Source organism: Homalodisca vitripennis, chromosome 4, assembly GCF_021130785.1.
Source record: "Homalodisca vitripennis isolate AUS2020 chromosome 4, UT_GWSS_2.1, whole genome shotgun sequence".
NCBI lineage: Eukaryota > Metazoa > Arthropoda > Insecta > Hemiptera > Cicadellidae > Homalodisca > Homalodisca vitripennis.
Window position 1 is genome coordinate 158,479,115 of NC_060210.1, and position 13,549 is coordinate 158,492,663.

Genomic DNA, 13,549 nt, shown 5'->3' on the forward strand with positions numbered 1-13,549 from the left:
TCCAACATCAAAAACAGATGAAAATATTGAAAAAGTAGTTAATTTGATTCGATCTGACCATCGATTAAGTATTCGTGAAATTGGTAAAACTGTTGATATTGATAAAGAATGTGTACGCTAAATTTTACATAACAATTATTTAAACATGAGAAAAGTGTGTGCTAAAAAGGTGCCTGAAATCTAACGTTTGAAACGTGGTTTTTTACTTATGATCTGGAAACATGGCTCCAATCCATGCACTGGAAGAGCCGATCTTCACCGAGAGCCAAAAAAGCTTGAATGAGCAAGTCAAAATTTAAAGGAAATATGGAAGGATTAATCATAGGTTCTCTCCACCAAGGCAATGCGCCACCTCATTCTGTATTATCTGTCAAGAGGTTCCTAGCCAAGTACAGCACCCCAGTGTTAGAACATCCACCTTATTCATCAGATCTTGCACCATGTGACTTCTACCTATTCCCCAAGGTGAAATCTGAATTAAAAGGGGAAAGATTTCAGTCTGTGGAAGCTGTAAAAGAAAAAGCGGCATTTGTCTTGAAGGAGCTGATAGAAGATGACTCCCCGCACTGTTTGCAGTTTGTAAAAAATATGTATTGGAGGTAATAATAACTGATTATGTTGTCTCATTATTTAATAGCCAAGCCTCTCAAACTAATTTTTCGTAAATAAGTAAACCACAAAAACAAAAAAGTAAATACAATTAAACATGTATTATTAATTTAATTAACTGTTAAAAAACGCTAATTCTCAGTCTATCAGATGTTTAGAATTAACAGCTGTTTTATACAATCACATTGTAATGGAACTTGAAAATAAATTTAAATAACTGTACTTGTCACTAAAAAAGCATCCACAATGTAGAGTTAAAAGGATCCAAAATTGTTATCTGTATACAAACAGGAGTTTGCTGAAACGAAAATCCCTTTCCTGGCAGCATTGCATGTGAAAGTGTTGAGCATTTGCTGCTTCTTTTCGTTACTGCTGTTGAAAACCACAAGTAGTTTCTGATAATTAGTTGTGCTTGTTGTTCAAGTTTTGAAATGTCTTTAAAGTAGCATGATAACATAACATCATATTTGGACATATTTTTGGAAAATCACTAAGATTCTTGAGATGCTAAAGAGGAATCTAGAGAGGATAGAATTAAAAACTACCCCAGTTAATCGAATAACTATAGATACTATTGTCTCTGAAATGTGCTTTCATTAATCAGGACTTAATTTCACACAATAGTACTCACAACACTCATGGGAGGTGTGCATTGATCCGAACATGTTAAATGTGACATGATGTTACAGAGCAAAGATGATGTCTTTTGGAAGAAAATGTGTCAGCTGATAAACAAGATTTTTTTTACATCAGTCACACTGCACAAAACATACTACTTCAAAATCTTATGAATGAGCACAGCCCTTTGCAGAAATTAACTACACCTTTTAATTGAAGTATTGAAAAAAATGGTAGTTAATTAAATGCTCCAGATTAGAGTAGCTCCAACGGTTAACCCGCTACTGGCCTTGAAAGAAAGGACTGCAAGGTGAAAAAGAGGGAAATGTGAATTTTTTCAGGAATTTAAAAATACAAATTTCTGGTTTTTAGATATTTCCCAGTGGTTTCACAGGTAAATCTATGTGAATACCAAATTTCGTGTTTCCCACACTTCTAAAAATAGGTAAGAATTTGTATATCCTAACAGTCAGTCATTGAGTGAGTTACATGTGTAGCTGTATATACAGGGAGGCAAAAAAACCTCCCCGGTTTGAGCAAGCCACTGCGTGAGTTGTAGTGGGGGTAGAGATGTGGAGGGGGTATTGTTCCGTAGCGGCGTACGTGCCATTTTCAGAGTTCGCCATGGCTTGGCTCGGTGAGCATCGGGCATTTGTTGTGGAGGAGTTTATTAAAAATGGCGGTTCTGTGATTTCTACTCAACGAGCGTTTCGGATTCGATTCGAACTTGGCCGACGTGATAGTGTTCCTGATGGGAAAACGATTAGACTGTGGATGTCAAACTTTAGACAAACATGGTCATCACAAAAAAGGAAAAACCAACTGGCTCACCTCGTACTGCAGTAACACCAGAAAATGTGGCGCGAGTGAGAACATCCATCCAACAGTCTCCAAAGCGTTCGGCGGTTAAACATGCAGCTGCCCTGGGATTGTCAGAAAGGAGTGTAAGGAGAATTCTGCATAAGGAACTTCATCTCCATCCCTACAAAATAATGGTTGCCCAAAAGTTGTCTGAAGAAGATTATGAAACTAGCAGGGCTGCATGTGATGACATTTTGCAAAACATTTTCCCAGATGCTGTCTTCATTTCTTCTGATGAAGCCCACTTCCACTTGTGTGGAACTGTTAACAAACAGAATTTCCGCTACTGGGCTGCAGAAAATCCTAAGGAACTCCACCAACAACCACTGCACAGCCCAAAAGTCACAGTTTTTTGCGCCGTTGCGAACTTTGGTGTGTGGGGACCGTACTTTTTTGAAGAAGATGGACAAACAGTAACGGTCAATGCCAATCGCTATTGTCACATGATAGAGACATTTTTCCGACCCAAGATCAACCAGTTTGTTTTAGACCATGAGGAAGAAGAAGTTTGGTTTCAACAGGACGGATCCACAGCTCACACTACTCGCCGGTCCATGGAAATGTTAAGAGAGTTGTTCCCTGGACGTCTTGTTTCTTTAAGAGGAGACATTTCCTGGCCCCCAAGGTCACCCGACTTATCACCTTGTGATTTCTTTCTGTGGGGCTACCTAAAGACTGAAGAGTACAAACATCGTCCTAGAACCCTGCAAGAACTAAAAGATGCCATTAGGCAGGAAGTGGTAGCCATTCCAAGGGAAGTTACACGAAGAACTATGGAAAACTTCAGGGAAAGACTTCGCGAATGTCTTAACAATGGGGGACATCATTTATCGGACATAATTTTCAAAACCAAGTAAAGTGTACTAAATGATGTAAAATGGCATCATATAGGCTATTCACAAAATAATATAAGTAATTGTTCTGTATGTTTCTTATTCTTTTTGCAAATGCCTATTGAAATCAGGGAGATTTTTTTGCCGGACCCTGTATTATAGACTATAACAATTACACTTTCAATTTATTTAAACATGTTTTTAAATTACTGTATTTTATGTCTTCTAGGTCTTAAAAATTAATGACTAAGTATTCATTGGTTTGTTCTTAGTTATTTCTTACATAATGTTTATGTTTTATGTAAGTTTTTTATATAATGATACTAAACATAAAACACTAACTAGTAAAATATTAAAATGTGCTTAGTGATATGTTTTACTAATCTCTGAGTTTTATTTTTTGTTTCATTACTACATTATTTTTATGGTACATTCCATATGGTAGATCATAATGGAATTTTCAGATGATTTTCTTTCTTTATAAACTATATGTGTATGAAAACATAATATTTTAGCTATTGGTCTTCTTGCATAGTTATTTCTGCTGATATTTGGAAATTGTGTGGTTGCAAATGAAATGGTAATCTTTTACACATGTTAAGTTGTTTAATGCTCATTAAGCTTTGAAAGTACTTACAAGCAAACTAATAATGAAATTGATGAGGTTAGTTATGACAATTTACATGTATTGATGCCCCAAAATATAATTTAACTATAACAATATTTTATGTTACATTGCAGGATTTTTCATTAGAAAAAAAATAACTTGTCCTTTTTGTTTGCAGCCATTAGTCAATTATGATCTTAATGATATCATGCACTTTTTTATATTTTATTGTAATCATTGTTTACTGAGGTCTTATAAAATTAGTTAAGGACTTACTTGATGTTGTAATAATATTAGATAATTTACTTAATATTTCTTAATGATAACAATTTTACTTTACTTACAAATATTGAAACAGATGTATATAACATTTTGTTGAGAGTTTGCAAAACATAACAGGTAAGGTTTTTAAAATCATCCAATTGTAGAGGAATGTAGTGAAGATTCGTATAAATTTAAATTAATTAAGGTGATATGTTCATAATATTGTACAGACTAGTCAAATCTATTAATGCCAAAATCAGGGATTTATTTTATAACTGTGCAGATTTAAATAATTATAATTATACAATTTTCAAGGGCAAATATGTCTTTACCAATGCTGGAAAAATATATTAATTTATAGCAAGTAAGTATACCGTATAATACCTCTCATGTTCTCTCCAGTCCCTAGGTGGACCTCCTCGAGGTGGAGATCGATCTCGTTCCATCATGTCAGGCCGGTCCTGTAGTGGCATTCCACCACCTTCACTGCGCTGAGTAGCAGCCTTCACATCTACAATACATTCACATTCACATAAGATACAATATCTTTTTCTCACCGTCTCTATCTATGTGATATTTCTTACATCCTGTTGAACTGGTCTTACATAGGTGTTCCTCCACCTCAACTGCACTGTGTGTATGTACATGTGAAAAATGAATGAATGAATTGATTTTATTTCCCAAATACATGTACAATATTACAATACAATCTGTACAATTAACTTCTAAATTTTTACAATACCAAACGAAGTTTGAAATGTGAACAAAGAATAAGAAATAATCATCATAGAATAAACATCATAAAATAAACATCACAAAAATAACATCATGTATAAAAACATTGTCCTCGGGAAATGAGCCTGCATGGGCTATGATGCCTGTGCGCAGACTCGAGTTGCTCACGCCTGAAGAAATAACGGACTGGATATAATTTTAAGAAAAAATGAATATAAATATAGTACAAAATAATACACCACTACACACCACACACATACATACACACACACATACATATATATGCATGCACATACACATGCGAATATGCAATGAATATATTAAAAGGAAAAAACCGCGTAATTTTGATTTGTACCTGTTTTAAAGCATTGAATATTATTAATTTTAAAACATATACATATTAGCAACAATGGTAACTAAGCAGGGTCCCCGCAGATTATAATAGGTTAGTGATAATGAATGATGATGGGATAGGAGTGGTGGCTGTTTACATGTCAAACTGTCCGCCCGTAGTTCGTAGACAGCACTGCCTCGGCCTCCTCAATAGACAATGATAATAACCACTGGTTAACTTTCCTTTTAAAAATAATTGTAGAAATTTCATTGAAAAAACTAAAATTTGGAAACTGTTTACTCATATTTATAAAAAGCACGTGAGCTAGATAGTATGAGTTGGTGTTAGAATAAGATTTAGTTAATTGCAGTGGTAGAATTCCTGTTGATCTAGAATAACGTGTATTATGGGTGTGTTGAGTTTTTACAAATAAATCATCTAAATTTTTATACATATGTATTAAAAGAGATTTTATAAAAAGTTCTCTTATTGTAAATATTTTAGTTTCTTGAAATAAAATGGATGTTGAAAATCTATGACATTTTTTAAAAGCTACTTTCAAAATTGATTTCTGAACCGTAAAAAGAGGATCAAGATTTGATTTATAAGCTGCCCCCCAAGAAATTATCCCAAATGCAAAAAGAGATTGCACGTATGCATAATATACCATTTTCATTTCTTGAACAGCCAGAATATCCCTAAGGTTCTTAAAGGCAAAGATATACTTTTGGGTCTTTTGTTTGAGATATTCAATATGATCTGACCATTTCAAATGGAAATCTAAAATAACGCCAAGATATTTATACGAGTTTATTTTTTCGATTGCTTCGCAAATACAGGTACTGTTACTATGATTTCCACAATTATGTATGATCAGATTTCCTAAGACATAATCCGACTGAGGATTCAAAGAAATTGGCATAAATTTTGTTTTATTTATATTTAAGGAAAGGACATTCTGATCAAACCACTTTTTCAGTAACATTAAGTCACTTAATGATTCTCGTCTCACACCCGCCCATATATTTCCTTTCAGAAAAATAAGTGTGTCGTCGGCAAATAATGTTATTTATCCGTTTAAATTTAGCTTGGCAATATTATTTATATACAATAAGAACAGAATTGGCCCAAGTGTACTCCCTTGAACTACACTGTAGTCTACATTAATTGCATCGCTACTAACATTACAAATTGAGACATATTGTTTTCTATTGGTAAAATAACTTTGAAACCAACTAAGGGCCATGCCCCTAACACCCAATTGTTCTAATTTATTCATTAACTTATTTCTATCAACAGAGTCAAAGGCTTTTTTGAGGTCTAAAAAGATTAGCATTGATTTTTTGTTTTCTGAGATTGCATTATTTAATTCTTTATTTAAATCAAACAATGCATCCGAAATACTCCTGTCGTCTCTAAACCCATACTGACACTGAGAAAGTACATTATTTACCTGGAGAAAGTGTATGAGCTGTTCCTTAACTACCTTCTCCAGTACCTTAGCAAAGACACTCAAGAGGGATATCGGACGAAAGTTGTTTTTGTCAGTAAAGCTGTTTGACTTGTGCAAAGGGTACACTTTAGCCAACTTAAATTTGTCAGGGAATATTCCCTGGGTAATACTTAAATTGATCAAGTATAGCAGTGGTTTCATAAAAGTGCTTAAATTGTCCTTGAGGACCCGTGCAGAAACGCCATCATGACCCGGGACAGAGCCTCCACGTAAATTTGTCACGTGCCGTATTATGTCCAGTTCTGTCACCGTACGTAACGTAAATGTTGCATCCAGTCTATAGTCGCTATCGCTCACCACTGGGTCCCCTACCGGGTTAATTGTATCGGCTAACGTTTTCCCAACAGACGTAAAATAATTATTGAAATCATTTGCTACTTGAGTAATTTTATCGTTAGTAATGTTTGAATTTGTCGGCAGAAACTTTCGTATTGGAAATGTGTCCCTGGTTTGCACCCTACCCGCCAATTCATTTACTATTCCCCAAAACATTTTAGTCTTTTCTGTTTTCAGTAATTTTAGAACGATAATATTCTCTCTTAACGTGTTTTAATGATGTGCTTAGAGTTTGTCTATAGTTGTGGTAATAATGTTTTAATGACACATTAAAAGGTTGTTTTTTAATTCTTTTACTTAGCTTATCCCTCGCTCTTATTGAACAAATCAATCCCGCAGATATCCAAGGCTTAAGTTTCTTAGATCTAGTAGATATTTTATTACTTAACTTTGTGGCATTCTCGATTGATTTCTGTACTATATCGTTAAATAGTGTGGAACAAGTATTGACCTCCAAGGACTCAAGTACGGGTTCCCAGTGGGCGCGTGTCAGGTTGTCAGCAAGTAACATTCGGTCTACGTACGTAGCTGTATCAGTCTGTGTCTTGTTAGTGGCAGTAGGTCCGGTTATTGTCAAAACAGTACTGTAATGATCTGTGAGGCTTGTCTCAACCACAGCTGCTCTAACTCTACTCATATCTCTATATCGTACAAAAATGTGATCGAGACAAGACTGAGTGTTTTCAGTTACTCTAGTAGGTTTGTCTATACATTTCACAAGTCCCGTCCCACATTGCTATGTATTGACGAATAGTTTGGTTGGCATCATTGTTTGTCTTAATTATTCCTGAGCAATGTTGTGTTTCACTATGTATAGTCTTATTTGTTTTAAGGTTACTGTTGTTTTATTAAAACTACCTGCTTATTTACATTTGACAATTTTATGATGTATCCATGTCAGGAGAGTACATAAATACTATTTCTAACCTTCCTTGTTTAAAGGTTACTGTTTTTTATTAAAATTATGATAAATCCATGAGAGGAGATTACATACAAGAACAAAATAAGCCTACTTGAGCATACATGTGCCAAGTTTTTTGAGTTTGCAACACTATTAGACATTTTTTTTAGTTGTTGCAAAAGGCTATTAGGGGTGTATATGAGTAGATCATTTATAAATTTAACATAAAACTTGTCCTGAGATGACTGACAGACGACCGAAAGCAATGCCTGAGTTACATAGAAAAAATTGTCATAAAATGATCCACAGAGTCTGACTGAAAACAATACCCTAAGTCAGGTTACAGAAATATTTATCCTGAGATGGTTGATAGAGGATCGAAAGCAATGCCTGAGTTCATGCTAGAAAGGAATGTTTGAAATGGTAAATGACAATGAAAACATATTGAAAAGTAACGTTACAGAGGACAAGATATGAATCCACAAAATGAGTCAATCCATTTTTACCAAGTCGAAATTCTGAAACATTTTCATGATTCTTAAGGAGAAACTAGACCTGTGACAAAGTGGAAAATGAATTCTGTACCAAACTAATTCATTGCTTATTTGCAAATTATCATTGAATAGAAACGCCATGACCATCATTCCTAAACTATAAGCAACAGACCTGGCCTCTGCAGATATTTCCTACTTTCAAAATTGTAGGTATCCTTGATAGAAGAAATTTGACTCGATTGAAAAAGTTAAAGACAAACGTGGAAGAACTGAACAGAGTTACAGCAGATCAATTGGCAAGTCCCAGTAATAGAAATTGTGATGGAAAATACATATATTGCTTTCCAATAGTACTTTGAAGATGTTAAATTAGATAAAATACACTTATCATGTTTTATAGTTATAATACATCAGTTTTTTAATTTAGTTGGTTAGAACAGACCAATTTGGTACAATGCATCTGGCCTAAAGTTGCTTTAAAGAGAGGTTTTTGACAAAGTATAAATTAAACTTCAGAGCAAAAATGATACAGATGACAGATGTAGTATAGTATTTCAAAGATTAAAGCAAAGAAGCGTTCTCACTATTCAAAATTGAGCATTTTTTATCAGTTCTTTTATAATTAAGAGACCCCAAAATTTCCACTAAATCTGAAATTAGTTTCCCCCTAATCCCAATCTTGTTTGAAATATACATATATGAGAACAGTGAGTAACTTAGAAGTATGCAAATACAATAGTATATACAAATACATACAGTAATCACCATGTAAAATAAAACAATAAACAAAATTAGAAAATATTTTTTTTAATCTTAGAGAAGTCAATTTCAAGTGCCCTAATTGCTGATTTTTTTGTCAAATTTGATTTAATGTTAATGTTTAAATCGTTTTCTTAATGTATTAAACGATTTGATTTCATTATCTGTGATAAGATATCTGCATTTTTATTTCAATTTTCTAAAATCTGTGGTTACTAGCAATGTTTAGATACACATCATGCAATAAAAAATATTTGTTGGGAATAATATATCTTAATGTATCTTTGGTCAGTACTACGAAACTTAATACTGAATTATGTAACTATCCACTGCCAGTATATCTGACATGTTAAATTTACCTATCTTTCTGCCGTAGTACATTTTGCCACATTCATTTAAAATTGCATCATTTGCTGACTGCTCATTCTCGTATTGTATAAATGCAAACCCCTTTTTGGGGACCAAACCTGAAACAAACAAAACACAAATTAGTTTACAAATAGCAAATAATTTGCAAGCTACATTTTAAATAATGAATTGAAGCAATCAGAAGGAAAATACAGTTACTCAAATATAGATAACATAGGATTTTGTTTTACATATCTTCTTATAAATAAAAATAAATCGCTAAAAGTGTTGTTAAGCGCTACTTTTGAGAATGGATGGATCAATTCGGCTAATTCTTTTTTAAATGTATATGTTCAAGTTCGAGGAAGGTTTCAATGAAGAGAAAATAAAAAAGTTTCTTGGAATATTGTAAGAATTTTCAAAAATAATTAAAATATTTACAAATTGTAATCCAAACATAACTGACACTAAACAGCTGTTGAAGATTTCCGCTTAAGTTCACCAAAGAGTCAGAAACATTTGTTTACACGTAAATTTTGGAAAATATTGAAAAATTACAAAGTACTTGATCAGGAATGTACTGCAGATTGCAAAGGCAAAGTTACTATATAATATTTACTTTAGATTGCACCAGTGACGAATAAACTATCTAATCCATTGGAAATAGTATTTAACACTGGTGTAAAACCGTTCTTAATGAAAAAGGACAAAAAAGCAAACTATAACTGTGGCACTTAGACAGAAACTATGTATAAAAAAAGTTTTTTGATCGAATTTAGTTTTGATGGTATGTATTTTCTTATCAGAACACAAGGCAAACTCAAATTTGGCACAGGAAATACTTTAGGCAGAAAGTGAATATAAACAGGTGGAAGTTGATAAAATTAGATTTCAAAGACCCAGTATATAATACTCAAAATTTTATTTAACTTCTGAATTTCTCAACCATGCATACTGAAATAATATGTATACTTCTGTTTGAAAAATACCTCAGAGCTCCATCATATTACATCATTAATGGTTTTGTGAAGAAGGCATCAGCCTTTGATTTTAAGAATTGTGTGTGAAGCCGCATGTAAATCCTAGTTACATAATATTACTTATTTTAAAATTTCTAAATATTAAATTGTTCACTATAATAAATACTTTTAAAAATTTACTTCAAGTGTATTCAACTAGCTTTCTGTTTTTTTTTTTGTATTAGGTATTTTATTGTATAGTTTTTAGAGTAATTGTTTTTCATATTGACTGATTCTGTGTGTAATTTTTCTAATATTTGTTAGGACATAGATCATAACAGTTTGGTGATGTATATAACTGTTTAATATTTGTATTTAAAAAATTATGGCTTCTATTATATGTAGGCTTGAGGAAATGTCAATATATTTTTTTAACAGACTTACCTTTATGGATATTTATCTTAGGAATAGTTGTAAAACACCTGTAACCACCTTCAAATGGTTAATTTGTGACGTCACATGATGTGACTTAAAAAAAACATCAGGATCTTGGATAAAACCATTTATTTGAACACATATTTTTCTTGACAAAACTCATAATTTATTTTACTAAAAATTACATATTTAGAGAGAAAGTGATTTTAAATATACTATAAAATGAAGTATTTCAATATATAAAGTACATATAATAAAAGGTGTTCACTTTCATGGTCATCTAATGACAGCTTCTCAAAACCAGAATCAGAAGATTAGGAAACAATTTTGTCTCTTCGAAATTACTTGAAATGCTTCTGCAAGTGCTAGCCACGATAGAAAAATTAATAATAATCACAAAAGACACAATACTACAAAATAACACAGCACACAAGCGGACTATTTAGATTTGGAAAATACCCAAGGATATGAGGAGATGCAAATCCTCCTACCACAATCGCTGAGCTCGCACTAAAGAATATGTTTCACTTTGTCAGATGTCATGAAATCATAACATACCTGCTGAAGATATGATCGAATGTTATGTTAGGTTTGAGCCTCCCGTATGTCTACACGTTCCAACCTGTCTCTCAACCTTTTAATCTGATCACATAATCAATGAAAATTTTCAAGAACCGTCCAACCTCATTAGCGTATAAACAGGTCTTTACAATGATACATCTGGAACTATTAATGTAAAATACGTTCTAGCAGGACATGTGTTTCACAAAATATTTATTTTCTTCTTTAAATATTAATTTCTAATGTTTATTTTGTTTAAACTTATTAAATATGTGAAGTAAAATTTAATTTTTAACCCATTTTAATTCCTAATAAATTAAATTGATTTTGCTAATCAATATCCTTATTATTTATAAACATTTGAATGTATTGTATCCCTGCCTCCAGATTATATTAATAGCACAAATACAGCCAGTACTTATCCATCGCTTTTAGGCCAACTAGTTAGCTGTGCTGGCTTGTGTCCTTCATATTCAACTTCCTCTCTATATCTTATAGAAGCCAACTCAGAGACATTCCCAATATTCTAGGTTTTTAGTGGGATTTCACAAGATTATACTACTTTGGTTGGACCATTTTGTGCACTTCACCTGGTCCAGGACTTACTTATTGAAAGCTATGCCAATCTATTGTGTGAGGAAACATCATTTAAACTACACTTGTTATATACCGCTACAACCAGTGACCCAGGTGGTCTAATATACTGTCCTAGTTCACCCTGTATACTACTTTGGTTGGATCATCACCTGGTCCAGGACTTACTTATTGAAAGCTATGCCAATCTCTTGTGTGAGGAAACATCATTTAAACTACACTGTTATATACCGTTACAACCAATGACCCAGGTGGTCTAATATACTATCCTAGTTCACCCTGTATACTACTTTGGTTGGATCATCTTGTGTACTTCACCTGGTCCAGGACTTACTTATTGAAGGCTATGCTAATCTCTTGTGTGAGGAAACATCATGTAAACTACACTTGTTATATACCGCTACAACCAGTGACCCAGGTGGTCTAATATACTATCCTAGTTCACCCTATATACTACTTTAGTTGGATCATCTTGTGTACTTCACCTGGTCCAGGATTTACTTATTGAAGGCTATGCTAATCTCTTGTGTGAGGAAACATCATGTATACTACACTTGTTATATACCGCTACAACCAGTGACCCAGGTGGTCTAATATACTATCCTAGTTCATCCTGTATACTAATTTGGTTGGATCATCTCGTGCACTTCACCTGGTCCAGGACTTACTTTTGAAGACTATCTAAGAAGTAACCTCTGTTTTTAAATAATAACGCAACTAGTACACTAATTTATTATTTATTATTTACAATTCTAATTACACTTTATTATTTTACATTTTTGAAATCTTCTGTATGTAGCCAACTTGTCATGGCGATTAGAAGCTCTTTTTTTTTAAATACCTCAAGGTTCAATATCTGTTCAGCTCTTACTCCCCTTTTCATTACATTATCTTTCCTTTAAATCTTTGGATGGACTTTATCCATGAAAATAAGAGATGTTTCATTGTCTATTCGCAAGAAATTCTTGTAATCTTCAAGATTATCTTCTTTCTCAACAGAAAGATTATAGTTTCATATGGCCTAACCAAACTTCTGCTTTTCATGTAGCATTTTTTTGCAGAATTATTATATTCTTAGTCCATATTCCAGTGCTGCATCGATTAAAAGTAGAGCAATAACACATTTTTGTTTTAAAAACAAACTGAAATCACAACCAAAACTCAAGTGTGTAGGCAGTACTAAGCGTTGAACCCAACCCAGTGAACCGGACTTGTACTTGAATATACCACTTTACACAGCTGGTACAGACTACTATACAAATTGATATGAAAATTACAGTGGTATTCTTAATATTTCTTGTGCTAGATATAATACAAGTTACTTTTTGGATAACCTTTGTAAAATACTTATACTTGTACATACTAACACATTATTTTATTATAATCATAAAGGGTTTCAGAAATTACTTAATAACTTACTTTAAACAACTGGCCAACTTTACATTCCTATTAGTTTTAAAGCTATTAATGCAATGTATTAATCACTTGTCTTGGATGTTTGACATTACAATATACAAATTTTTTACTGGCCTTCATGTAAATAATTTTGTGATACCCAAGGTGGGGACACAAGTGAGTATAGTGAGCTGGAATTAGCTAGCAACACAGGCAGTGGAGTATCCCATTAATACATATTACAAGTAATATATTTTATTTTTCCAAATATATATCAGAAAATGAGAAATATATCAGGATATTGAACAATTTTTATTTTTATACAGAGGGTTCAGTGTTAAAGTGAACAAAGTCCACTGAACCAAGTTTAGAAAATCCTCCTAAATCTCTAAA

The 13,549-nt window shown here is 32.9% G+C and overlaps 1 protein-coding gene across 3 annotated transcripts in view; it reads right to left on the reverse strand.

Moving 5' to 3' along the window:
• LOC124360409 (nuclear receptor coactivator 5) overlaps nt 1-13,549 on the reverse strand; it is a 50,018-nt gene that overhangs the window by 20,867 nt on the left and 15,602 nt on the right. For all 3 annotated transcript variants that reach the window (XM_046814016.1, XM_046814018.1, XM_046814017.1), the window contains 2 exons: nt 9,224-9,331; nt 4,177-4,303 (listed from right to left, as the gene is read on the reverse strand). In XM_046814016.1, coding sequence (XP_046669972.1) covers nt 4,177-4,303; nt 9,224-9,331 — 235 coding nt within the window. The remainder of the gene's footprint in view (nt 1-4,176; nt 4,304-9,223; nt 9,332-13,549) is intronic.